At 39.6% G+C, this 27,574-nt stretch overlaps 1 protein-coding gene across 2 annotated transcripts; it reads left to right on the forward strand.

Moving 5' to 3' along the window:
• The first annotated feature begins 1,394 nt into the window (after positions 1 to 1,394).
• shisal1b (shisa like 1b) lies at positions 1,395 to 17,630 on the forward strand. 2 transcript variants are annotated; one of them, XM_070908028.1, is made up of 4 exons: positions 1,395 to 1,501; positions 5,005 to 5,218; positions 9,197 to 9,499; positions 16,973 to 17,630. In XM_070908028.1, coding segments are annotated over exons 1-4 (585 nt in total). In that variant the 5' UTR covers positions 1,395 to 1,434; the 3' UTR covers positions 16,974 to 17,630. The 2 variants fall into 2 exon arrangements, with proteins under 2 accessions (XP_070764129.1, XP_070764130.1); XM_070908029.1 differs by lacking the exon at positions 16,973 to 17,630 and having other exon boundaries at positions 1,420 to 1,501; positions 9,197 to 9,503.
• Positions 17,631 to 27,574: the final 9,944 nt, after the last annotated feature.

A 27,574-nucleotide genomic window follows, 5' to 3' on the forward strand; every position in this document is an offset into this window, starting at 1 on the left:
GCAGTTCTGCAGTCAAAACTCTGCACACTGTGCTGAAGGAGCAACTTCTGTGTAATTCATTAAATGTTTGATAAAAACAACACTTTCTGTAAGAACACCATACTTTTAGTGCACTTTTAGTGTTTTTCTTACTACCAAGCACAATATCTACTGGCTATTAGATGTTGTTTTTACCTCAGTTCTCAATGGGACAAACTGATGAACCAGACAGATTTTAGTTAAAAACATTCATAAGAGAAATATATTTATTATCAATTCTTAGTTCTGTCTTTAATGTTTTGGAGTGCGGATATATCGCAACAGTAAGCAGTATGTGTTCTGACAGTGGCAAAATTAGTGCATAATTAGGGCTGCAATTAACCGTAAAGCTTAATTGTATGGGACCGTCATTTCATAATAATAAATAGAACCTTTCCTGGAAATAACTATTTAAATCGGTGCTAAACAAAAGTTCAATGTAAACCCAAGTACATATTGTTTAATCATGTATTTATTATTGGTAACTTTATTCTGCATATGTTGATTTGTATTCTTGCTTGAAGACATATTTCACATTTTTGCATGTTCAGTTGACCTGCTGTGGAGAAGCAATTGTCACTATAGTTAATAACATAGTTCTTTCCAGGAAACTTCTTGGATATAATGAAATTATTCAAAAATGATGGACCCGTAAATCAAAGCTATAAAAGTCTATAAAATGTAATGTAGACCAAAACTATAAATTTGAGATCACAATTTTCTAAAGCTCAAGTCCAACAGTCCAAAATCCAAAGATATTCTATTTGATGTCACATAAAACAAAGAAAAGCAGCATATTGTAACGTGAGAAGCTGGAACTCGGTCATTTCTGGCATATTTGCACAAAAAACTATCATCAAATAGTTGCCGATTAATTTTCAATCAGCCGATTAATCTATTAATCTAAACTAACCATTTCAGCTCAAGTCTTATAATCCCTCTTTTTTGTCACCATATAATAAGATTTGTTCCAAACTTTTGAAATGACAGTATCGAGGGCAAACATTTCTGCTGTCAAAAGCAGAAAAAATGTTCTCACTTTAGGGATTTCTGCAAGAATGGAACAACTTTGAGCCCCAGAGTTGCCAGAGTGCCAATTTCAATTAAAATGAATGTCATAGCCATCCTATTGTGTAAAGCTAAGGACAGATTTCAGAAGGCATCATGGGAGCTCACTGCCAGACAAGCTGTCCACACAGTGGGGTGGAACTTCCAGAAATCCAAATCAAATAGCTTAATCTTTTCTCTCTCTGCTTGTCTTGTTCCCATCAGGAGTCCTGACTCCCAGCAGCAGCCATGTGAGAGGAGCTGTCAACAAGCAGAGGATGCCCACGTCCATCTAAAGCAGAGCAGCCCCCCTCCCTCCTTCCCTCCCTCCCACTCCCTCCCTTCTTCTTCCCACATGAGGACGAGAAGATGACTATCACCAGCCGGCAGTCCTTCAATGTCCTGACGGTCATCTTCCTCCTGCTGTCCACTGCAGGTCTGTAAACTTTACTGTGTGCTTATCAGTGAGTCTGCCTGTTTGGCCCTCAAAAGGTTCATATTTTTTTCATAACAGGAGCCTCCAGACACTCATAAGAGTGTCAGGGTGTGCTCATGTTAGGCATACTTGGAGCAGTCTCTACAAACTTTGGATCCTCCAAAATGTGGGTCTCAGTCCTTTACTGAGTAAGCTACGAGTGCCATGAACTAAATACAGGAAACAACCCCAAAATACACAATTATATGGATAGATGTTGACATGTGATGGCCAGAAGTCAGAGACACTTAATATCAAGGGCCAAGAAAATGTGCACTTGGCAGGAAAAGCTCTGAACCTTAGGGTGCTCTTTAAATGAGGCCATGTAAAACTGTGAAGAGAGCACAATATAACCCAAAAAGGTACAAAGAGAAGAAACCCAGCCAACACATATCTCTGAGATATGGAATATACATTATGCACAAGGGAAAAGATGCCAACTCAAGTTTAAAAATGACAAAATAGGGCAAGAGGAGGATGGAGTGTTGGAGGGAGAAATCAGCACAGCAGCTATGGGAGCATGTGGCAGGTTGAAATAAACAGTTAAACCATAATAATCAACAAAGTGAGAGTGTGTATGATGTTAATGACTACCAACGTTTTAACTTGAAGACCTATACTGGACAACAAATGCATTCAAGCCTGCCAGAGACGAGGTGTAATACCTTGGTCAGGAAGAATAAAGTAGAACTTTCCACACCACTGATTCATTTCTGTTTTTGTCACAAATTTGTTTTGGATATAACACTGTAGACTATTAACCAGCATCAATTGATAGTGCAATAAAGTGACTGTACATCTAACCTCCAAACTTAAAAAAGTGGATTAATTTTCATAAAAATGAATTATATTCTTATTTGTTGTTTATTTTTAACTTGTTCTTAAAATAGTATATCGCAGCCGGGTAATATTGATAATAGTTAATAATTATAATAGTGTTTGCTTGCAGATGAACACTGAATGAAATACAGTTTCAACAGAGCCAATGTTCCTTCTATGTTTCAGAAGAAAGACAACCAGCTGTGGCTGTGATTGCAGCATAAATAAATAAATATGATGTGTGAGCACTGACTGATGTTCAGATGTTGCTTGCTGTTGGGGGAGTGTGAGAGAGCCATAGCAGCTCTCAGACCGCAGGTTGTAAACATACTGTAATGCAAGAGCCAAGCTGTTAACTGTATCCTAAATTTCAAGAGGTGTTAATGAAATTAAGCAGGTGGGTGTGTTTACAACTGTATAGTTTCCAGAAGCAGCTGTTGTTCATTTGAGAAGCCAGAGACTTCCACCTCAACTCTTCTCTTTCCAAACCTTTAAGTCTTGCATCATTAGAGGACTTTATGGTCCACTTCCGATGTTTAGGGCGTCTGTTTCCTTATTGCAAGTTTGTGTACCTACAACTGCTCACCCCTTTATTTATGGGACATAAATAAATTGATTGCAGAACCGTTTCACTCATTCACCTACTTGCACAGCCAAAGGTCAAATGAACAGTTTCTCTCACAATATGAACCACCCTTGACTTCTAATCCTACTGTGTCCTTCAGTACCGCTTCATTCTACTCCTTCTTCTGCTAAAATGAGGGCTGTCGAAGGGAAGATGGCTGGCCACACCAAGCTCATTATAACCTGAAAGAGTGCTCTCCTTTCAAATGCTGATCTGTCCCTGCCTGAGATAACTGAAAGACTTCGCAGCATAAGTGGACCTTGAACTAAATCACAGCAGCAACACTGCCAGATGATGAAAGGAAACGCACAAGATAAAGAAAAATAAGTTACAATAAAAGTAATCTGGGTGCACAAGAGGCTCATTTACAACAGAATCAGCAAATGAAGCACATAAATAGAGCTAGATTGACTTATCAGCATGGCTGATATCAGTGTCCGATTTTAGCTTTTGGCACCAAAAATCATATCAGTGAATCTACAAATCAGTAGCAAGACATTGCAGTAAAGAAATGCCAAAGGTATATTTATGGTCATTTAGAAACACAGTCTGTCTGTCAGAGAGAGCTGACAAGTGTATTTTTCAAAATGTCTCTACATACTGTATATTGGTCACAATTCTGGCTGCCAATAGTTAGAGTTATTTTAGGATCTTCATGTGTTAGTCTCATTAAGTTCTTGTGGTTTTAAACCACTTTATAGGATTAAATCTCAATTTTGTAATCACATTTCTGTCTAATTATTATTTGTAGCATATTTTGTGTTAGCTGTCTTACGTTGTTTCTCTGTAACTCTAACTCACTGTTACTGTTACCTATCTTGACCAGGACAGTGGTAAAAAAGAAATATAATATCAATGAGGCTTTTCTGGTTAAATTAAATTAAATGAATACAATTCAAACACAGTGTATAAAGCACAGAAACACATGTTTTGGGCAAGTTGAAGGTTTCTTTTTTGCAGTTTTATATCACTTCTATGCAGCTCTCCAGGCAAACTGGAACATTCATTCTTCTTCTTCGTTTCATTTATTGCTAGTGATAAAAAGTGAAAGGGTTCTAAAAAGCAGATACTGATTAGTTATGAAGGTGTTTAACGAGTAGGTTTGTCCTGTTCTGACACTCATTATATCTGGTTCATGTCTCTGACAGATTGGTAATTTATTATTATCAGATGGAGTCTCAGCTGCTGCTGAAGTAGATTCCTGTGATTTCATTTTCAAGCAAAAGTTTATTGGTTGCCAGATTGTTTTTCCCCTTTGTGACAGCAACGATGCACAGATTTATCTTCTCCTGAAGCTGCAGGGACTTGAATGCGCAGCTACAGATGAATGCAAATAAGCCAGAGTGCTAATAGTACCACATATCTTTGCATTGCTCCATAATAAACTCGTATGACTACAGCTGCCAAAAAGAAGTGGGAGTATTTTTTAGGGTCACTTTGATGAACAGAGACTGGTGCTTCTTGCATTTGGGTTCAGTTCATGTAGTAATGTGAAGCAAAAAGATATTTCATGCTTTTATCTCCTTTCTGTAACTCTTTATTCTGGCATCGACCAAAAACACCATCGAGGGATTTGTAATATAATTATGACATAATAAATTCTGCAACTGCTTGAGGAGCATATTTGGAATTTCCATCCAGAAACATAATGACCTAATAAATTAGATGTTTTTTGGGTTGCCGTATGCTTAATGTGATGTCTCCTATCTGATTCTTTTTGCTAGTACACTGTTTGTTTTCTGTTCCGTGTCCTACAGTATTATTATTACATGCGCTCTCTGCAGTCATGTCCTTTGTGAGGCTTCCAAAGAAAACAAAAAGCATTCAGTCCTTTGTTTTGTAGTTTGGCTGCTGCAGGTTGAAAGGTGATTCCTTGAGAGCTGTTTTCCATCAATAATTCTAATAAGGTGTCATTTTTGAGACGAAGGCCTCAAAGGTCACGAGTCACATTTTGTTTTTGTGTGTTTTTGTTTCTTGAGTAAATTTTACATAAAAATCTTTGTCTTCCCCAAAACTACAGCCCTCTCAGCTCATTACCGAGTGTGTGAACCCTACTCCGACCACAAGGGGCGTTACCACTTCGGGTTTCACTGCCCTCGCCTCTCGGACAACAAGACCTACATGTTCTGCTGCCACCATAACAACACCGCCTTCAAATACTGCTGCAACGAGACTGAGTTCCAGATGGTTATGCAGATCAACCTCACCACCACCTCAGACGGTTATGCACACAAGTGAGTTAAAAAAGAAAGAACACACTGCTATTTCACCCTTTCACAATGTGCACCTGTCAAGTGCACCTGTTTTCTTTTTTTGGATTTCGATTTCTGTTTGTAGATTTTAATTTGAGGAATATATATATATTTAACATATAAATGTTAAAATCACCACTGTTCTCCAGCAACACAAGGTGATGAAAAATTGTGAATTTTCTACTTACCAGGTGTGGCAGCCCTGCTGTGATGAGTTTAATAATAAAGACACCACCAAAGAAGTCATTATGTTCTAGGCACATACTATGGCTTTTATCACATGTTTGAATGTGGGAAAAATGTTTATATTCGAACTGTAATGGCCTGTTCGAATTCAAAATTTATAGTCTATAAGAGCAACAGACTGTATTTGTGCTGTGGCAAACAGTACATCCTCCTCTGACTGCCTCTTCAGGACCCTCGCCAGCAGCTCGTAAAAAAGGCCATCGCCAATAAAATAGCAAGAGTTATATGCAAGTTGCACCACAATCTCAAGACACATAGACATATAAAGACTATACTGAAGTGTAAGACACTCTCTCTGGCCAGTGACAGGTGGACAACTTCATAACAAATTGCATGTTAGCTTGAATTCGTTCAAACTTTTTGATAAAGTGACAGCCCCAGCACACCTCCTGTCATTTCATCGTGACCTAGAAAGCCCTCAAAGAGTGCATACCTCCTCCAAGGCTGCTATTCTAAATTTGTTACTTTAATAACAGAAAATGTTTAGAAATGTTAAGTCTACATCTGGATCTGGATCAAAATACACATGATGATGGACAGTCAGTTATGTTGATTTTGGGTAATAATTAAATGCATGGATTACAAAACGGGCCTACCATGCACAGACCCATGGGCCCAAGGGGTCCACGGGCCCCTACGCCAGACCCTCTGTTTGAAATGACTGTTAAACATTTTATTGCTCGAACAGGACAGGGCCCAGTGAGAATTAGGGATATTCCAATTAAGTTTTCTTTTGGTCCTTAAATCCTTTAATTATGAGTGTCATGGTTGAGTAAATCCAATCCATTTAGTTTTATTATATTTTAGGTTATTTTTTCCTTGCTTTGCCAACTATTGGTGACTACATGTCTTTCTCACACCCTGCGCGGGAATATTCAGACATGAAATGTACAGAATTTCCAGTGAGTCAGGCTCATAATCACTGAGTTATTGCCATTCACATTGATCATGTTACAGTAGTGCCACCTGTTGGCAAAATATCATCAGATTTTGCAGGATCGCTCACAGTGTATAAATGCATGTGTTCTCTAAATAAGGTTGCAATAAAAATATTATTAGTAAAATATGTAAAACATGTCACACCCACAAACCTTTGCTGACCCATTATAATAAAACGCGATAACATGAAAAACAAATTTGGTTTGGTTGAGATGGGATAAAATGTGTAAAACGAAAAGAAAACTCAAAAGTTTTAAAGTGGAAATGGATGAAACCTATTCTGATTACATTAATCTTGAAATTTACAATGTAGGGCTGCAACTAGTGATTATTTTCATTATCCAAAGTAATCAGTTTACATTAATATATGACAAATCAGCAAATCTTCACATTTGAGCGCTAGAACTATCCATGCGCTATCCACATCAAAAGCTAATCAGTTTGTCTTTGGGCCATGACGGAACCTTCCACCAAATTACATTGAAATCTGTTGTATAGTTTCTGAGATATCCTGCAAAACACAAACCAAAAAACAGGACCAAAACATAACCTCCTCGACTTGGTGGAGGTAAATAGGGAAATAATCGACTGTGCTGAATTTTGAGTCGAGTTTTATGGGAACAGCTACGGTGGAACAAACAGTTTCAGGGCTGACATTTCCTCAGATTAGATGAAAACAGACGGTTATAGTCTGCTTGCTCACAAGTGCTTCGCTCCCTCGACAGTATCGCACTCATTGACACCGATTGCCTCTTGCTCAGAGGGTTCTTTGACATTGATCCACACCGACAGAGGCATTCAAAACCTCCACAGAGAAGAGCAGACGCTGAAAGCAGTTGTGTTGTGAGTGGGACGCCCCCACATGATAGCTCACAAAGGCAGGTGTTAAGTGCTGGCTATTATATCAAGTATCACTACGGTACCCTAGCATAGTACACATATTAAGAATTACAGTACTTATGTTATAGTATTATTAATAGTAAACTGCACTACACATGCCATGATATGACAGCGTATTTTTACAGAGGACACATACACCTGAAGACACACTTATTCGTTGCAGGATAAGTAGATTTAAGCTGAGTGAGGGACACAGAAAAATGAGCCTCTTGATCTGTAGGGGCTCTCAGTGGGAGGTTTGGGTGACGAAACACAGCTCTTTGTACTAATGCCCTCCCAGCATGCCTCTGTCTCAGACTGTTCACACTGCCCTGCAGCAGGTCATGATATTTCATTTTAGTGTCAGATGGCCCATTGGGCCACTCTTTCATCCCGGCTCACTGGGCGATAGGACTGCGGGCTTGATATTTACCACTGGCCAACTGAGTTAAACTGGTCATAATTCTGCTCTCTCCTCACACTGCACGCTGAAAATGGTATTATGGTTTGAGATTTACTGCAGTTCAAGGTTAAACTAAAGGCGTTTGTCCTCTGAGGGTTTCACCAGTAGAATAAAGCTGTCCATATAGTTACAGAGTAGCTGAAATGCTGCGGAATTGAAATAGATTCAGAGTGGAAGAGTCATCTGAGAATACAATTTTAAAAAAGCAACAAGAACTGCTAGAAACCTTTGACAGACAATCAATTGCATCTGCATCTGAGGAAGCAGTGTTAAATATTGAATAACATTTGTTTTAGTTGTGTGGCCTTGATCGATCCCTCCAAGAACTGTGCACATATTCTTGTTTGCTTACCCCCAGGTCGACTCGAATATAGTCCTACATGGAAAGCCTGTTGCCCCCTCAAATTACCTTAGTAGACATACAAACTAAATTAAAAGGTACATGTCTCAGACGCAGAGGTGAGGAAAGGTAAATGCAGTTATGGATACATTTAGATTTGAGTGCAGTAGTGGCATTCGCCTGCCTTAGTGCTCATTCCAGCAGCTCAGATTTTTGTTTTAAAGCCATTTATTCAGATAAATATCCCCAAGGCCACATGACTTTCAGACAGAAGTGGATTCCCTTGATTAACTGAACTAGAAGTAGTTGGACGTCACTTTTCACAAGGGCTTCAATCAAGGCAGTCACATAAATTGCAGTGTGCCGAAATGACATAAAAGACGGGTCTCCCTCCGAATAAATCTCTATTTTGAAGTAATATCCTGAGTCATCTCTGTCTCTCAGAGCCAGAATAACATTTTTTTCCATTCTGTCTAATAGAAGCTTCCTAAAACGACTGAATCACTTTCAATTTGTGTGATATTCCCCAACTAAAAGTCCTCAGTGCCAAAGAAACCGAAACCTCACACCCAGATATTTAGTGTCCCTGTTTTGGCAAACTTCTCGGGAAGCTACTTCTGCACCTTTACCTTGCTGTACTTTATGGATGTGGGTGGAAAACAAGAAAGTTCAAATTCCCCCCGCATAAATCCATCTGGATAATGTAATACATGAAGAAAGTTTATGAGAGGTGAAAACTAGGAGCACAGATTTTCAGAGGCTCTACGGAGGAGCCAATATGAGATGGATTAAAAAGTCTCTTGTGCTAATGAAATCCTTTGTCCAATTTAAGAAGCAGTATTTAAAAAGCAGCAAGTGGAACAGATGGAGGGTTTTTTAATATATTTATTTATTTAACTGTTTTTTATCAAGGGAAGATTCGATGAATGCCTCGGTCTTGCCACATGAACAGCAAACATTCACACCTGGCAGCTCTATCGTAGCTATTGGAATTTAAGGACCTAGCTTAAGGGTATCTGGATGGTGAGGAGTGTTTATCATCATCTTTCCCAGATTACACCGTGCTAATACTCTCAGTCTGTCTCTCCCACAGTAATTATACAGCTCTGGTCGGCGTGTGGATCTATGGCTTCTTCGTCATGGTGCTGCTGGCGCTGGACTTTCTCTACTACTCAGCCATAAACTACGAGCTATGCCGGGTCTACCTGGAGAAATGGGGTCTGGGAGGACGCTGGCTGAAGAAGGCTCGGAGTCAGTGGCACAGGTCCATGCCAGATGAGGGCGAAGCCCAGGCTCAAGCCCAGCCCATGGTCCCCAGCCACTACCAGCCCCGACACAGCCTCAGAGGGGAGAGCCACAGCCCCACGCTCCTGCCCTACAACACATCCACCGCATGGTGAGTCGCTGTCTGTCACAACTGCCAACCTGCAGTTGGGCACGCATGTCTACTGTAAAACTGCAAGAATCAGCAAATAGTGAACTAAGATGTGTGTCATAAATCTCCTGGGTAACAACAGCTGGTGTCTTCATAGAGATGTCTCCATGGGAGAGTTGGCAGTGTGCAAATAATAATTTATGCATAACAGACAGAGAGCTGGAAAGGACTGTTGGGATTTTGGAGTAGATCAGTTCATTAGACAATCTGATTATGTAGCTATTTTTTAAAGAGATTATGGTCATTTTATTTAGAAAGCCCAAAGCCACTTGTTTTCTCAGAGGGCTTTACAATCTGAACAAAACAGGACACCCTCTAACCTTAGACCCTCAATTCAACCTTTTTATATGGAAAAACTCCACATAAAAAGGGAGAAACCTCAAGAGGAAGGATCTCTCTTGCTGGACTGAGAGACATGCAGTAGATGCCACATGTACAGAGTAGACAGAAATGGAAGAAGAATTACAATATGGACAAACAGAATTACAAATAAAAAGTAAATAAAACTACATAATGTGTAATATTAAGTAAATATGAAGTGTAAAAAGTTCTAAAGTTTCAGAAACGAAAACAAAAGATCCTATGTGTTGCCTTTGCCCCATTGGTTGCTACCCTACTCCAAGACCATCTAGGTATAGTTTGACAATAGTCAATTCAATTAACTTTAACAGCAGCTAAATTTTGCTTTGTTTTCTCAGCTACCTAACTATCCATCTGACTTATTTAGCAAAGCCATTTCTAACTTTGAGAGCGAACACAAAGCGAGGTGCAGACCTGAGCTTCAATGGAAGTCTATCAAAATTGGTGCACAACTCTTCTATGACGGATTCAATTTAGCAAAGAAGCCAGTGTTTACGTCAGATAACACTGCCGTCAACACAAAACCCATCAGATTTATAGTATAGTAGTAAATTTGCAGTTTCCAGTCAAAACAATGCACACTAGTTTGTTGATATCTGTTGAATTTCTTTTAGAGAATCAAGAAAGAATTTTAGAAAAAGTGAAGACCTCCAAAACGACAGCCATACAGTAGGATTTGTTACATAACCCTGTACTATTATTATTGTTATTATTATTATTACAAAATTTAATTTGTTCCACTCTGTTATGCATATTACAGACTCTTGTTGTTTGGAAAAGCAATGAGTGTCACAGATGCTTAGAAAGATATTCAGAGGTCCCTTTCAGAGACATCATTCCTTTTTCTCTCTGTGTCTCATTTTCTTGTCTGTCTGTTTTTCTTTGTACTTAGGGTTTTGTAACGTAGATAAAAACATGGCAGGGAAACAGTGTGTCTAGCAGGACAAATTAGAGCATTTCAAGCATACTTTTCCCAAGCCTACAGCTCAAACATCAGGCTTCCCGTTTACTTGAATTCCTTATTAAGAGTGCAGTGCGCGCACACAGATACATACACACACACACACACACACACACATACACACACACACACACACGATTACTGCCTACCAATGATATTGCTAACTCTGCTCCTTTCAAAATCACAGCAACTCACTGGTAAAGAATTCAATATATGGTTTCCCTCTGACTAAGAAATACAGACTTTATCAATATTTTATGAAATCTGCCATTCTGCCCACTAATGGATACTTTTCTGGAAAGCATCTGATCTGTATTTGTCTTTCATCTCCAAATAGCTGCACTCTGTCTCAACATCAACCTCTTTTTAAAAAGAGAAATGTTCTTGGTTTTAAGTCTGACCAGCTCATTAGGAACCTGTCATTATTAATGAATAGAAAAGAACAGAATAATGTGAGAGCTTCACTGCCCACCAGGGGCCCCTAACTCACATTTAACCTGAATGATTCGACTCTGAGTCACATTAGAAACCTTCTGTGGAAAAACACCATCTGCTATCCTTTCAGTTTATCTTTTTATTACCTTTGAGGGCAGTCACAGGAGTCTCGAGGTGTGTTCAGGTCGCGTGTGACTGTCGTTAAAATATACGAGATGATTTACAATGCCAGGAGTGAACTATAACACACAGCAGCCACAGGGAACTTTTCTTCTCTTGGCAGGCATTGTTCAGACTTTCACAATATAGCTACACAATCATAGAGCGCAATCTGAACAAACCTACATTTTTACGCAGTCAATTTTTCATTCAGTTCTCCGTCTCAGACACAGTGCACCCTATCTGTCTGACTGGGGCTCAGAGTCTCTTCCTAGAGGTAGACATCTCTCTTGGGTCATGATAATTTAATGTGGGCAGAGGTTTGACAAATGGCTTTCAGAAGCAGTGTGGACTGTGCGAGCCACAGATAGGAGGAGCTGGGATGCTGCAGAGGGATTCTGGGGCTGCTCTGCTGGTGGAAACATGGTTAACTAAGATTGGACACATCCATGTAGCCTCCTCATTAGACATGAAGTCAGTTCAGTATGATAGGACTCATCAATCCTAGACTTATGAGGTTGACCTGCACTGGCAGCTCTCCAGCTTTAAGCCAGAGGATGTCTATAAAAAGGTGTTTGATGCTGTAGCAAAATGCTCATTGACAAAGTGGGCCTAGAAAACGAGTTCATGGTAATTCACGCTGATGATGACTGATGGGAGCTGCTTCACGATGTTGGATAATCCTGTGCAACATATTTTTCTATAAACAGTGTAACCACTTTTTTTAATAAACAGGACAGCATTTACAGAGCTAAGAATATTCTTAGATAATAACTCACATCAGTTAAAATAAAGTGGCAGATGCTCGGAGCTAAATCCAGTCACAAGCCGTTTCTGGGGCAAGATTAGAATAGCCTGTTTGAAGTTTCACACAGTGGAGCACTTCTCACAATCCACATAATGCTTACACTTTTTGTTAAATGTGTAACCACGTCGGCTGATACTGTACATATAACACAGCTGATGTTGCCCACATAGTGCGTCATCAGATGGCCCATGGTCTATTCGCAGGGGTACAGATCTTTATCCCCAGAGAGGATGCAGGGTAAATGGCTCAGAAAACTGGGTCCACTTAGTTGAACATCTGTCGGCCAAATGTAAACAAACAGATCCCACAACTGGCACAGCAGCATCTAAAAACAACCCAGTCGCACAGCAACTCAGGAATCTAGCACGAATGGTTACCAGCACAGCGGAGCAATCCTGACAGACAGCAAGTCAAAGTATCAAATAATTTCTCCGCATGCACAGATCTATTTCTTCAGAGAAAGTGGAGCTCGGCGTTCAGCGTGTGGGAATACTGTTTACCATATCGCTACGTGAGCGGACTGGTATATACTGCTGCAGATCTGCTGGGGCTTCAGTGTGGGCGGCCTGGGAAACTGTTATTACTTTCTCTCCATGGATACCCTTTATTAAAATCTCCTATTCATGTATTCAGACCAGTTTAAACAAATAAAAGAAACTTAACTGGTGTCATTCTTCACAAAATGATGTGCGATCCAGGCGAGAGAAAAACAATGGGGCTGCCAAGCCAGATATTATGGTTTATCTTCACTTGACAGGAAGAATGCATTGTTTCTTTATGAGCATGGGAACTGACAGCAGATGGGGGTTTACTCACAGGGTAATGTGGCATTTAATGGCAGCAACAACCCACTCAGTGATTGATAAAAAAGACAGTTTTTCAAAATCAGACATTTGCACTATCTCAAGGTCTGTCTTTTTCTGTAATAGCACATGGCATGGGTACTGGGTACGCCTAATCCCTGCAGTCAGTGCTGCTAGTTTGATTGATCTACGTGGGACAGAGAACAAAGACCTTAGCCCTCTAAACCACTGATTCCCAACCAGAGGTATTTGTACCCAAGGGGGAACTTCTGCATTTGAAAGATTGTGGAGGAACTAATTTGGAGAAAAAAAAACCCCCCAACCTCAGAAATAATGATTTGCTAAAAACAAAATACATCCACATGTTTGTGTTAAAAATTAGGATTACAATTTGGTGTGAGGCTGATTTTAGTAGATTTATTGTCACAGTAAACAATTAACTACCAACTACAATAGGGCAACTGCACAGGACACAACTCTCATCAAACTGAGTTAGATGAAACAACTCGAAATAGATAGTTAAAATGAATGAATAAATGGTTAAAAGGGTTCTGCCAATCTGGCATACAAATGCAAATTTGCACCCCTTCTGGAAAAAAAGGAAAATGAGAGACGAACCATAAACATTGTCAATTCCAGATCACTATGTGTGTATATGTGTACCACTTTTATGCAATCAACATGATAATTAGTGAGCTTTAGAGGTGCTGGTAGGTGGATGTTGTGACCCTTAGGCAGAGCCAGGCTATCTGTTTCCCCTTGTTTCCAGTCTTTAAGCTGAGCTAAGCTAAGCGGCTGCTGATTCCAGCTACATATTTTCCATTCAGACATGAGAGTGGAATCCATCTTCTTGTCTAACTCTCGCTAAGAAAGCGAAAAGGCATATTTCCCAAAATGTCAAACTATGACATCCAGTTTAAAATGCATTCAAATGAATACATTTGCAACATGGCAGGTTGTGTTAGTGAAGGGGTACCTGAGCTCATCAGACAGGGCTGTGGGGGCAAAACTGCACTAAGCTATCACATTGCCACAGGAAAATAACATATTGGCATCACAAATCCTTGCACGGCTCTCATGTACCCCTTAAACGGCAATAAACTCAGCTGTTCCTGGAAGCTCCAGCTCAACCACCATAAAGTGCTCAGCAGCATTAAAGCCCTGATTGGTTGTCCACTCATACCTATTAGGACATTAAAAGTTTGGCCAGAGGCCCAGTTTGTGCCAACCCTCTTTGCCCAGTAGCCCACCTACCAATATACCAATTAGTGGTACTGGGGAGCAGCAGCATAATCTGAGTATCTTGACACCAGAAGGAAAAATTTTACAGAGCTGGCAGTGAGAATATCCTATATTATCTCTTATTTTACATTCCTTTTGTAGTGTGCCCGCTCTGACTCTCTACCCTCTCAGAACTGCGAGAAATATCTGATCTGCTGCTGTCATTGCAGTCTGGCTTTTCTTCATATTTTAAATAAATTTAGTCCATGCTGATCAAGACTTACTGTGCAAAAATAGTTAAATGAATTGAATCCGCACCCTTTGCTGCGTGTCGTCCTCTCTTTCTTCCCTGTCTTTCCTGTCTGTCTGTGCTGTCGCTGTCGAGTGGAGCAGAGATGCCAAGGAAATAAAACCTTTAATCTCATCCAATGTCAGCCCCCCCCATGACCGTCAAGGATAAGCACCTATAGCTAATGGATGGATGGACGGACGGATGACTTAACATTGGTTTAATGTTTGCTGAGCATCAGGAAGTGCCATAGATAAAAGTGTGAGAAATGAGATGTTGGGCAAACATCGAATGGCACCACTGTACATCAACCAAAACACGTCAAAGAGTCTCTTGGTGATTCATAAATCACTTGGCACAAAGTCACAGCGGCGCGTGCCAGTAACCACCCACTCACTCACTCAAGGTTGGTAGCTAGTTGGGCCAGCTGAGCTTAGCCGCGAATAGAGCAGTCGATGTGAGGTGGCATCTGTCATCACATTCAGCATATACCTGACTCACCAGCAATCGTAACACTGCCTCTTACAGTCAGACCTCAGTGACTCAGCGTTATCACCCAGTCTAGTAAGTCGCCATCACTCGCTAAGTCTGTTTGTTACATCACTTTAGTCATAGGTAACCATCCCTAACACACTTAAACACCTTCCGGTCTGCTGTCAAGCGGAGAAATGACACTCAGGAAGCTTTTTTTCCCTCTTTTTTTCCTGTCAGAGCGTGATCAAAGTCTAGCTGTGTCTCCTGCATATTCACATCCATCTTTGAACTCACTGGTTGGCTTTCTGTGGTAATAATAGAATTGTACATTATGAAATTATTCCTGGCCTGTCTGTCCACAGAGCAGCATGCCAAGACCTTGTCCAATTAAAGCAACACTCTCCATGTGGTGTGAGTTAATTAACATCATAGATGCTACAAAGGGAGCCAGGCACAGAGTGCTGCTGCAGGCTGAGGGGAAAGAGCAGGAGAATAGCTTTAGCTCTTTACAAGTTGTAGAATGACTTTTGGCATTGCCGTGAGCAAGTGGGGTGGCTGCAATGTTATGTTTGGGCTGTTTTTGTGATCCTTTATTAGATTTGTTGTCACACATTTACTTTGCATTTTAGTCATTTTCTCTAGAGTGCATTGGAATAACCTTTAAGTCCTAAAAGCACCCTGTGTTAATGAGCACAAGCATCAATGTCACATCACCCTGCTGATAACAAATATTCCTGTGTTCACACAAGAACGCAAGGAAAATCAATAAGGTGAGGGGGTGGAAACTTTTATCCCATTTATTCCCATTTACAATGTAGTTATATTATTTTGGTCAGCAGAAATGAGTGCGGTGGATGTGATTCATAGCGGTGGGGTGGGCTGAAAGTCTTTACAAGAATTACACACTTGTAAAATATTTCTGTATATCTGATTGCTTTTTAAAAAGCAAAGCTGCCCCGTTTTATTAGTCTTTGTGTTTCGGGCCTTGAGCTAATTTGTGAGCCAATATGTTGTTATATAAAGATCAATGTGGACTATTAAGCACAAAGCACACACACATTGTGATCTGAGGCTATTTCAGCCTTGCGGCTAAAAGCCATGTCCATGTTGTTCGATAGGATCCAGGAGATTTTTTCCAAACAACTTTTGTGGCAACTCAGAGGAATTTGATGACGCAGATGTGCACTGTGGGCTTTAAAATGACTGTTTGGAGAGGAGAAAGTAATGAAACACCCTCCATTTCTTTTCTTCCAATTCAAAGTTGTTTTCACTCTGATTGATCCATCTATAAAATATGTATATGTGATCCAACACATTTCTTCTTCATTTGCTTGGTTTTCCAAAGCTTTCAACCACATCTTGAGGCCTTAACCTTATTTAAACATGGTCTCTGGTGTTGGATGTGAATGGCCTCCTCACATTGTTTGAACCCTTTCCAGTCGATGCTGTTACCGGTTTTTGTCTGGTGTTCACAGTAGTTTTCACAGGTCTACTTGGACTTGAAAAACCAAGACCCGACCTGGACCAGGTCAAAATTATACTTAGTCTAATCGGGGCAGGTTGGGTCTTGTTTTACTGCCACGGGTCCCTGGTTTGTGTGTCAATAGGTCTAATACCTGATCCAAGCCTACTCAGCTTTTGTGTTATGTCATAATAAAAGCTGGAGAAAATATGTAAAAAAATCAGTAGCCATGTAAAAGATTTCCAGCATCCCACACCATCCTTTAAGGTATTGCAAGACAGGAATTCTTGGGTCACATGATAACATCTAAACCATCTCCATGACAGCTGGGCAGCTCCATCCACTGAGAGATGTGGTTGAAAGCTTCAGAAAAAGCTTCAGAAAAAGCTTCAGACCTTGTGATAAGAATATTTTGTCAAGAATGAACATTTAGTCTGAATGTGTGTGTTTCTCTCTTGGCAGAATGATGCTGCGAGTGGACGAACTGAAGAGTAGCAACAACACCTTGTTTCCTTACGTGGTACAGAGGAGATGCCCCACAGATGCCCCTCTCTGGACCACAGACACAAACAACAGTGGTGGGCTAGCCATACTGTAGTAGTTAGAAGTGACTACTGCCCCTTTCTAATGAGCACAAAACATCCATGGACTGACAGAAGTCGGCTGATATGGCATTTAGAAAACCCAGCTGAACAAAGGCTGCCAGGAAACACAGAGGACCGTAGTGCTGCTGCCACAGCAGAGGAGCGACAGCCACATTCATCTGCTCACAGGTGTTCAGTGATCCCTCTTTAAAGGCTGCCAAGGCCCGGAGTATCCCAAACAAATCCGAGCTGAACTGGATAAACTGTACACACAAGCGAGGAGGCTTGCCTGTTTTTTTTAAAAAAGCTCATCTTTCTAGATATAAAATGCTTATTACACTGCTGTGTCAGTTTGTGTTCAGTAGCAGTTACACACAGTTGTGGGTGATTATTTGGTGATTTATTTATGTGAAGTAGTCAGAGAAATATATGAGTGGTTAACATTCGGAACATGTAACAGCTTAGGTTGATGCTGAGCATCTCACTTAGAGTAGACTGTTTTTGTTACTTACCGAAACTAGACACAAAATGTCTCTGCAGCCATGTTGAAAAACAATATCTTGTATGAAATGTTTTAGGTCTCCTTTCTCTTTATTGTAACGTGTCTGACAAGGACACAACGCCATACAGTTAAACTACTATAGATCTAAAGGTTTTACATTAGGTCATCGAGACTTCTCTCTGGTTTAGTGATGGTGAGGACAGGGATCTTGACTCTCAATAAGTTATTCACCCAAAACATTAATGAGGATCAGGGATGCTTTCACAACAGCAAAGAGCTTTATGCTAAGTTAAACATAACTTTAACCCTTGGCTATGCGCCTACAAGCCTATTTGAGACCATTACTTATAAATAATTAAAGTTAGTGTGAGACAGTTGCCACGGTAACCTCATCCATTGACTTGTTTGCCCTTCCTCATTACCGTAGCTGCCTGAAAAACAGCTCCATTAGCAATATCATGCAAATGAATATCCATTTGGTTCTTTTATAAGGAGCGCTCTATATCCCACATTGGTAATAGACAATTGTAAGCGATTAGCCATAATAGAAAATGTAAAAAAAAAAAAACATCAAACCCTCTTCACTGTCAGCAATAATGTACAGTAGCTTAATCAGAATGATGACGTGGTATGTAAAAGTCAGAGGGGCCAGTCAAATGAGCGCTGGGTAATCATTGAGGTGTATCGCAGAGGTTTCAGCTCGGGTTACATTTGATAAGAAGGTGAAGTGGACATACAGGGTTTCTGGATAATGGACGCATATTGAAAAAGGTCTCCAACCATTTCTGTGCCAGCTTTGTAAAGAGGAAAGTGAAAACAATTACCACTTTACTTTAGAGCTGCAGCTAATGATTACTTTCATTACCGATTCATTTGCCAATTATTTTCTCAATTAGGCAATTAATCATTTGGCCTATATAATGTCCGAAAATAGTAAAACTGCCTGTTGTAATTTCTGACAGCCTGAGGTCAGGTATTCAAATTGCTGTTATTTTCAGTTTACTATCACATATGAAGAAGAAAAACATCCTTACATCTGGAACCAGTCAAACATTGAGAATTACTCAAACAATTAATCAAATATATAAAATTACAATCATCTAGGGCTGCAATTAAACATTAATTTCATTATCAATAAATATGCCATTTATTTTCTCAGTTAATCAATAAATAATTTGGTCTATGAAGTGCTAGAAAATAGTGAAAAATGTTGTCCATCCAACACTACACAATTCACATTCAATTAACTGTAACATTAGACATCCAAGAAGCTGAAACTTTCTCCAATGTTTGGCCTTTTTACTAAAAATAACTATAAATAATGTACGTATGGATAAATTGACTAATCATTTCAGCTCTACACTTTAAGAAAAAGTTATTATTTATTTCCCAAATCAGAATTAACTACTGAGATAAATTCTCTGTAATCCATAAAATGCTGTCCTTCCTGAACAAACAAAGCAGCTGTTGGTGCCAGACTGTGTGTCAGCGACAGCGTTTGAAGTCAGACGGTAGGTACAGGAGGAGAGGGGTGTCTGTCCCAATCTTGCAATCTGCAACTGGTAATCTGGCAGCTGCCGAGCCTGTACGTGTACAGAATCTCTGGTCCGTGCACATGTCCTTGCTGAAAGCTAACAGGAGACTCTGTCTGACCCGACACAGAAATGTGCAGACACAAGCGAGCCAGCCATGAGGACTTGGGTCTTGTCATCATATTTATCTGTTTCATTAAGTTTAAGTGGACTCTCTGAACACAGCTCTGGTCAAGTGCTGTAAACTGGGCCTGCTGGCGTCATCCTCAGTTATCAGCAATAATATTCACATTTGCTGAGTTGTTAGACCAAGTTAATTCCCATTTCAATGGCTTAAGTTTAATTGCGTGTGCGGCCCAGCAGGCTTGTGCCATCGCTTTCAGGGACAGAGGAATAGGATGTGTCCAAGTGAAATAATTGGCCTGGAGATCAGCAGTGGTTTTAAATTACACTCACTTGCTCTCTCTTTCTCTAGCTGCTTCCTTATTCCCAGTGTGCAGCAGAAAACAGGGAAGAGAATATTTTTTAACAGGTGCAGCAGCAACAAAGGGGTTTAATTAGTCCCCAATGCTGGATAAGTGGGGAAAAATCTGATATGTGAGAGAACATGTGGCTCTTCAGGGCTCTATGTTGTGTGTTCTGACCTGTATTAAGGCAAAGGAGGTCTGTCCTTTCTTATCACCAATAAGGTAATAGTCACAGCCAGGGGAAAAAAATACTTCATTTTATCTCTGACAAGCAGTAGCAGGGTCAAAACCGGATTCCCTCAAGATACATAAGAGGAATCTTTCCCCCCGTTTCTTGAAATGTTACAACTTGGTTTTGTGATGTTTTCTGTTTTGTTGAAAACAGTCCTGACTCTGGCCTGATGTGATGTGGTACTGTAAATCAGCTCAACCCTCTTCCCAAATAAAAGAAATAAAAAAATAAAAAAGGATGGGAAGAAGGGAGCTCACATCTGTTTCAGTCTCTCCAGGTTGTCATGGTAACAGTTGCCTTACAGTTGAATACCCACCTGTACACAGAAGCTTTGTAGTGGTTGATACCTCACTTTTTGGGTGTGGTGGTAATGATGATGTGCACCACGTTCTGTCTATGTATTTACTACTAGATAGAATGTCCAGTACCGTTTTCAGTTGGATTGTTATTGCACTTGTTGACTTTGTATTGTCACGACAGGGAGAAATAAAGTTTTATCTTTTCCAGTGTGTTTAAATCCCTCTGTGTCAAGTGCTCTTTGGAAGAAAGGAAAAACTCCTTTATTTCATTAAGCCTTTAAAGACAAGCCCCTACAGAGGCCTACAAAACATAAAAGTCAGAGAGATCAAAAATATAACTGAATATATCTATAAATAATGCTAACCCTTTTATGTCTTTTGTCAATTTCCTATTTTCTGCACCACAGCATATTGTTTTGTGCTTTTGTAGTGCAGTGTAAAGCTAATTAGCCCTAGCATTAAAAGTATGATAAGGATAAATGTATGATCAAACTATCATTTATATAACATGGATGCATTACATGCTTGGGTTAGATGTATTTTCAAACAGCCTGTTTCATGTTTAAACGTTACCAGAGAAAAGGCTTTGAAGATGTGGACTAACCTATGTGTTATAATATTTCGAGAAACTGGTTGGTTGGGGATCTGGAGTGTAAATTTCCCAAATCCAATAAAGAGCATAATAGAGCAGCTTAAGTTCCTTAGTGTACGATAAAGTCGCCTTCAGGACAGGCTGCCACACAGTGCATATGCTAAACAGGGCTTTCTGTAACGTAATACCCACAAAATAATGTAGTTAGCTAATGATATGCTCACTCTTGGCCTAGGAAGTAATAGCCTAGGTTTCAGCTTTCAGCTTTCAGTAGTAAGCTAGTTAGCCCAACATGCTTGCAGCTTATGTTACCAGATTTGCTTGTTTTTTTTGTTTTTTTTAATGGTCAATCAATACACCATGAGATGACTCATCCAGCCTCAAAGCAGTGACCCTCTCAAGCTGACGACAGAGCCACATCCAAAGATGGACAACATGGAAACATTATTAAAGCAAAGAGGTGATGGTGAAAAATTAAGGTGAAAGAAAGACAGTGACAGGCCCCGTCAGACCTCAACACCTCGCTTCAAATCAGACACCTGCTGCTGCTCACTTGCGTCAAAGGCCCCCGACAACCAGGAAGTTTGTCACCACATTGTCAAGGTCTCTTTGAGCTTTTCCTAATAAGCTCTCGCTTCTACTTTTACCCAACCCTCATCCACCTCTGCCGATCATCCTGCTCAGGTTCTGCTCATCAAACTGCTTCCTCACTCTGCCATTTCTTCTCCATTCACTCCATCTGCGTCCTCCTTCTTCCAGTTACCAATGCTCTTCCCATCTGCGAATATGAAACCAATTGCTACCATCCATCACCATTTAAAAACCATCGTCTGGATTTCCACATCCTGCTGTTATTGAGGAGCCTGAGATACATCCTGCCAACATTTTATCTATTAAAAGTCCATTAGGCCTCGTCTCTCCGCTGCCCTGTCTGCTCTGGCCGGATCTTCTGCGGCACTGACGCTGCATTAAGATCCATCTGATGTAGATATTAATGTTACTGTTTCATGGCATCCATTTAAACTATCCATTGTGAGTGGTCGAGTAATACTACTGTGGTGGACCACAGCCAACTGATGCTAACAAACATAACAACAAAACAGGATAGTGCAGGACTAACATATGGTTTTGGCTAATTTGTTGTATGATAACAAAGTGATGTTACTGTCCAGGATGGTGACCCCTTGACCTTACTATTTACTTTACTATTTGACTGAAATATACTGTACTGCATGCAGGTTTATTGATTCTATATCATTTATATGTTGGTATGTTTGTTTTAATTTCACATTTATTAGTATGATATTAGTTAACATTTGGACAAGCTGTAGTCATTGATGGTTATTGCAAAATGGGTTTCGTAGTTGTTGCAAAATTATAGAGCTCAGTCAGCTATCTCACATGCAACAGATTCATTATGTAAATACAAAAGTTAATATTTGGTGTACTTGTCACTCCTCACAAGCATACGCCAAACTCAACTCAACTTAAAGATCGAAAGTGACAATAATTAACAATTCCCCCAAAACTGCAGGGAATATACCATCTAGATAATTGAGATGGACAAATCTAAACATCACAATCCACATGATGTGTAGCAGCAAGCCAAGATACATCATCCATGCAGCAGATAATTAAGCATATTAAACTCACAAAAATACAATACTATAAGCAGATAATTTCTTATGAAATGTTATGTAGCATTGATAAGCAGCATTTGACCATCAGTACATAATACTGTATAAGCCATGAGTGCAGCTGAATATAGGAGCACTGCCACAATGAAACAGGAGCTCAGCAGTTAAGTTGTAATTGATATGTTGATATAAAGCAAGCTGCCACATTAACCCATTGCTTTGAGTTGAAATATTTCTTTAATGCTCAGCTGAATATGAAATGTGTGGAGAAAATGGGACTTGGTGACAACAGCCATACTGAGGTCCCCATGAAGCTAATATTGTAGGGATATAATTGTGTGAATGCTTTGTGGAGTCATTTTTACACCCCTAAAGCCAAAATACAATATTATTTTCTACAACAGACCTGGCTTGCAATGAGCCCGCAAAACCACAGCAACAAGGAAGGGGGAAATATGCACAAAACCAATTCAGCCTGTAAGATTTATAACGCTCAAACATGTTTTCATATTTCACCACTATGTAAATCAACAGCGTGAAAGCATCACAGTGCAAGTGCCAAACAAACATCAACCAAATGAAAAAAAATGGCACATTCAAACACCTCAACAAGTTCATTTACAAGGAATACCATTGCCAACACTGTAAATAAATCCACAGCAGCATAAAAGCAAAAAGACATCCAGCAGATCTGAGAGAAAACTTAAAGCCAGTCTCATAGTTTATTGATAATCCCGAGCACACAAACACCAGCTCAACAGAGCCAACACCTTATCTTACAATATTCATGTTAACACAAGCAGCTAGCTCATAAAAAAACATACCTTTATAAAGTGAAGCAGTGATCTTGGCATGTCAAAGTTGGAATAGCTGGCTACAAGATGGCGGTAAATGACGACATCAGGCAGAAATTTGGCGTTTAGAAGATGTCCAAGTGACCAACGGCCGTAGCTAGCAGGTGTCCTACAGCGGTTGGCAGGCCCAAAACACTTTTGTAGTCCACACATTTTTTCCCAATTATCATTTTCTTTCATAATTTAATCACAAAGTCTCTGTCAATGAAGACAAGGAGACCAGAGCCAGTTATGTAAGTTTATTTATATTGCACCTTTCTAGGTCAGAAGTCACAAAGTGCTTCACAATAAAAGACAAAAGCAAGACAAAATACAGCCCGTCACATAATTGGCTCTGGCCTGTTCAGACAAAGACTTTAGATGAAAAATGACTTTGGACATTTTAGAATAAAAACAGCTGGAAAGAAAAATGTCCTGCAACAAAGGAAAAAATCTGGTTATATTACATATTTGCCAATAATTATTGATATAAGCATTCATATTCACTGGGTCTCTGTATTAGTTGACAGATATAGATATTTTTGAATTAAACAAGAAAGTAGACTTGCATGACATGAAAACACTGATGAAGGTGATGATTGCTGCAACAGTTCCTTTGTTGCATCAGTATATTGATTGGATTGATGTCTGTACAGTCCGATCAGAATCAATTCAAGTTTCCACATCAAATTCTCCTGTTACATTAATATGAGGATACTGGCTATGTACACTACAGACTCTAACAATTAGCAAAATTAATTATTGCCTTTGCAGTAAGAGGGTCCTGGGTTTGACTTTCACCACTGGTTCTTTTTGGTGTGGGTTTTGTATGAACTCTTCTGCATCTGTGTGTCCCTTAAAAAGATGCCTGTGTTTGGTGTCAGCTGCTAAAGCCCCGGCTCACTATAAATACTGAGGATGGGTCAAATACGGAGGACAAGTTCCCCCAGGAGGATGAGTATAGTTTGTTGCATTAAAAAACAAGGTTAAACTGAACTTGGATTAAAGCACTATTCATTATGTCCTCCTAGGCCTCAGCAACAAAGAGGAAGTGTGGATATTCAGTGTTATTTATTTTCAGCAAAATAACAAGCTCACTGTTGAGAGAAAATAATGGGCTGTGGTTTTTTTTAGTCAGAATTCAAATGCCACCGATGTACTAATTTTTTTAATGGCAGAAACTGGTGTAGAATTCTTTCAGAGATCATGAATAAAATGGCATAAATGACATGAAGATATCCTGATGAATATTTCAGGATATCTTTACATTCAGGATCTTCAGCAAAAAATGTGGGACTTTTTTTACTTTCAAGTCAGCGACTTCTGATACAAATTAGCTTTTGATATGTCTAGTAAAATGTAATAAAATACATGAAACCTGATCATAAATTGCCACTTTTCTGCAGCATAATTTATTTGTAAATACACTTACAAAACCACCAGAGATCTTGTATTTATTGAAATCACTGAATACTGATTTCCCTCCTGCGGTTTTCATACACACCTCCCCTTTTTCCTGCTCTACAATGAGTGCATTCGAAACATAATCGTAATCTCCATACTGATTCTTGAGTGTAGCGGCACACACTCAGTGCTTGTTATTCTTTAACACTGGTGCAAAACCCATTATGAACAGAGAAACTGTGAAATAGTCTTGAGACCACTGGTTCACCCAAAGCAACAGAAGGGGTGACCTTTGACCTTTTATCAGTGTATGAAATGTGCTATACACATAAATGTGACTGCCTTGAACACATCTCCGACGAACTGCTTGGCTTGATTACAACAGTAGTGGGTTTATCAGAGCTTTTTCATTGAAAACAGCCACCTGTTTTGGCTAGAAATGACGCTGAGGGTGGTGAGACTGAATCAAACAGTAAAGTTGTGGGTCGGAAAACCAAAACAATGAGATGAAGCACCGTAGAGCTGAGGGGAACTGCAGAGTCAGGAGATAAACAGTGTATGAAATGTGCTACACACATGACTGCCTTGAACACATCTCGGACGAGCTGCTTGGCTTGATTACAACAGCAGTGTTCAGTCTCTCCATTATTGAAGTTTACCACTCCTACCCATGACACTGTCACCTCTGTGATAACTGATATAGACATATATGTTGCGTATGTAATACAGCAGCTGAATACCCAGAATACCCTGCTTTGTTTTTGCTCTACTCCCCTTTTCATGCACAGAGAGATGCATCTGTTCAGTGTGACAAGGGAGGCAGATATTACTCATGTTTCCTGTCAACATTGTGGATGGACTCCAGTGGGTTTGTATGAGGGGGAGACAGCATTTGTTTTCTCTGAAACAGACAGTCAGTTTATACTTCAAAAATTGTATTAGGTGATTTCTAAAATATTCTCAGCCCTTGTTTAAAAGGCAATATAAGTTATTTACTTCTATACAGTAATTGTTTTGCAATGTCGAGGAGTAAGTGGTGATGTGGTGTGGAATGGAGGAAGAAATGGAAGAAGAAGAAGGTGTTGTCGTTGGAGCAGAACAGGTTTAATCCCTCAAACGTTTATCCTGAAATTTATCCTTGTTTGTTCTGATGGATTAGAAACTGATGACAGCCTAAGCCGTGACCTTTTTGCTGACATGCATACAGTGGCTAAAAGACATTAATTTCCCTTGACTTTCACTCACGTTGTTGTTGTGTGTCCCAAAGATCACTGCAAATGTTTGCACATACTGTAAACACACACACGGTCCTGTGATTTGTCCGGCTTGTTTCATTATTCTGAAAATGTTCACATCCTTAACTTGATTGATTCACGGTAGCAAGCTTAAAAGCACATAAGACACACAAGATAAGTATAATAGTTAGAATTGCCATTTACAGTACATAGGAAATGTTTAAAAGATATTTATCATATCAGGAAAGCAGATAAATGGTGATGCTGACAATTGTGTCTAAAACAAGACTGTTACATGCTACTTAGATATATAGATAAACAAACAAAAAAGAATAGGCTGGGGTTTTGTATATTTTATATTTCAATCCATGTCATTTACAGATTCTATTAGAAAGCTCTGCACAAACACTTCACTTCCTTTCAGGCAGCATCAAGGTTTTAACCATTTATTAGAACAATAAAACACATTTTATGCTCTGTATCTAAACAAGCTTGATGCAGACTGTCCCTGAGTTCAAAAGCCTGAAATACACAACATTTGATGAATATGAACATATTTTAAGGAGGTAAAGGGCGTTACACTGCTGAAAGCAGGCAGTCATATAGCAGCGTTGGTGTATGCAGAAAGACTTTGTGCCAAATGTTTATATGGACCACTTAATGTTTTGCCTTAAAATGCATAAAAAGAGCACTTTGTTGCAACTGTGTTCATTCATGGTTTGACCAAGTACTACAGTGGGTTTTGCCTTTCATAAAGTAATGTGCAATTTCATTTTCAACAAGCAAATCTAGTTTACAATCACCCGGGATGAGGAGTTCAAGGGCTGTAAATTGGAAAAGAGAAGAGAAGCCGTTTAGATTCCATAACACTTTAACTGTCCCTTGAAATGGCCAATTTACATGATGAACAAGAGCAACACACACCTCAATGTCTCTTTCTATCTCTGTCTGTCTCTCTATATACAGTAGCAATGTTTCCGTCCGACTGCAGAGCAAATTTTATGCGAACTTTTTTGAACCATCAGGGGAAATAAAATGTAAATTTAAAGTATTTTCCATCACCTTGGTGGAAACGAATAAATTGGCTTTCTGAATGTCAACAAACACATCTGCAAGAAAACTGGAGGGAATAAGAAGTGTGAAACTGGTTGTTGTTACTGTTTAGTGTTCCCCAAATGTCATACTTTCACCTCAAGACAAAAACAAAGAAACTCACTCTGCAATTTGCTAATACACAAACTTCATCCTCAAAACTAAACTGCAGTGGCAGAGATATTATTATATAATACTAAGGAACTTGCTGATAAAAAAGTAACTGATGCCTAGCATAAATGTATTTTAAACAATGATAATTAAGTGTTTTTTAATTAACATAATTTGCACAATGTGCTTTGGTGGAATCACATCTATTGTCTGCCTGCCGCACCCTCTCTACGTGTGTGACATTGATTTGTTAACAATTCAATGGCAAAAAAAACAAAACAAATCCCACAATTTTTGACAATTACATTCACAGCCGAGAAAAAGAGGAGGTCACAGACTGCCAGCAGGAACTCATGGAAGAAGCAGAGAAGAAAGAAATTAACATTGTTTATTGAGAAGTGGCAGTCAAGGATGATTTCTATAGCAAGACTGAAAAGTGCCATGTTCCAGCAGAGTCAGACTGAAAACTTGAGTCTTAAAAATAGATTTTGACACAAGCCAGGGCCACACACAGGAGCAATCTAGGGTTCTGTGTCTTGCCCAA

The sequence above is a fragment of the Enoplosus armatus genome, chromosome 6, assembly GCF_043641665.1.
Source record: "Enoplosus armatus isolate fEnoArm2 chromosome 6, fEnoArm2.hap1, whole genome shotgun sequence".
In the NCBI taxonomy this organism is placed as follows: Eukaryota; Metazoa; Chordata; class Actinopteri; order Centrarchiformes; family Enoplosidae; genus Enoplosus; species Enoplosus armatus.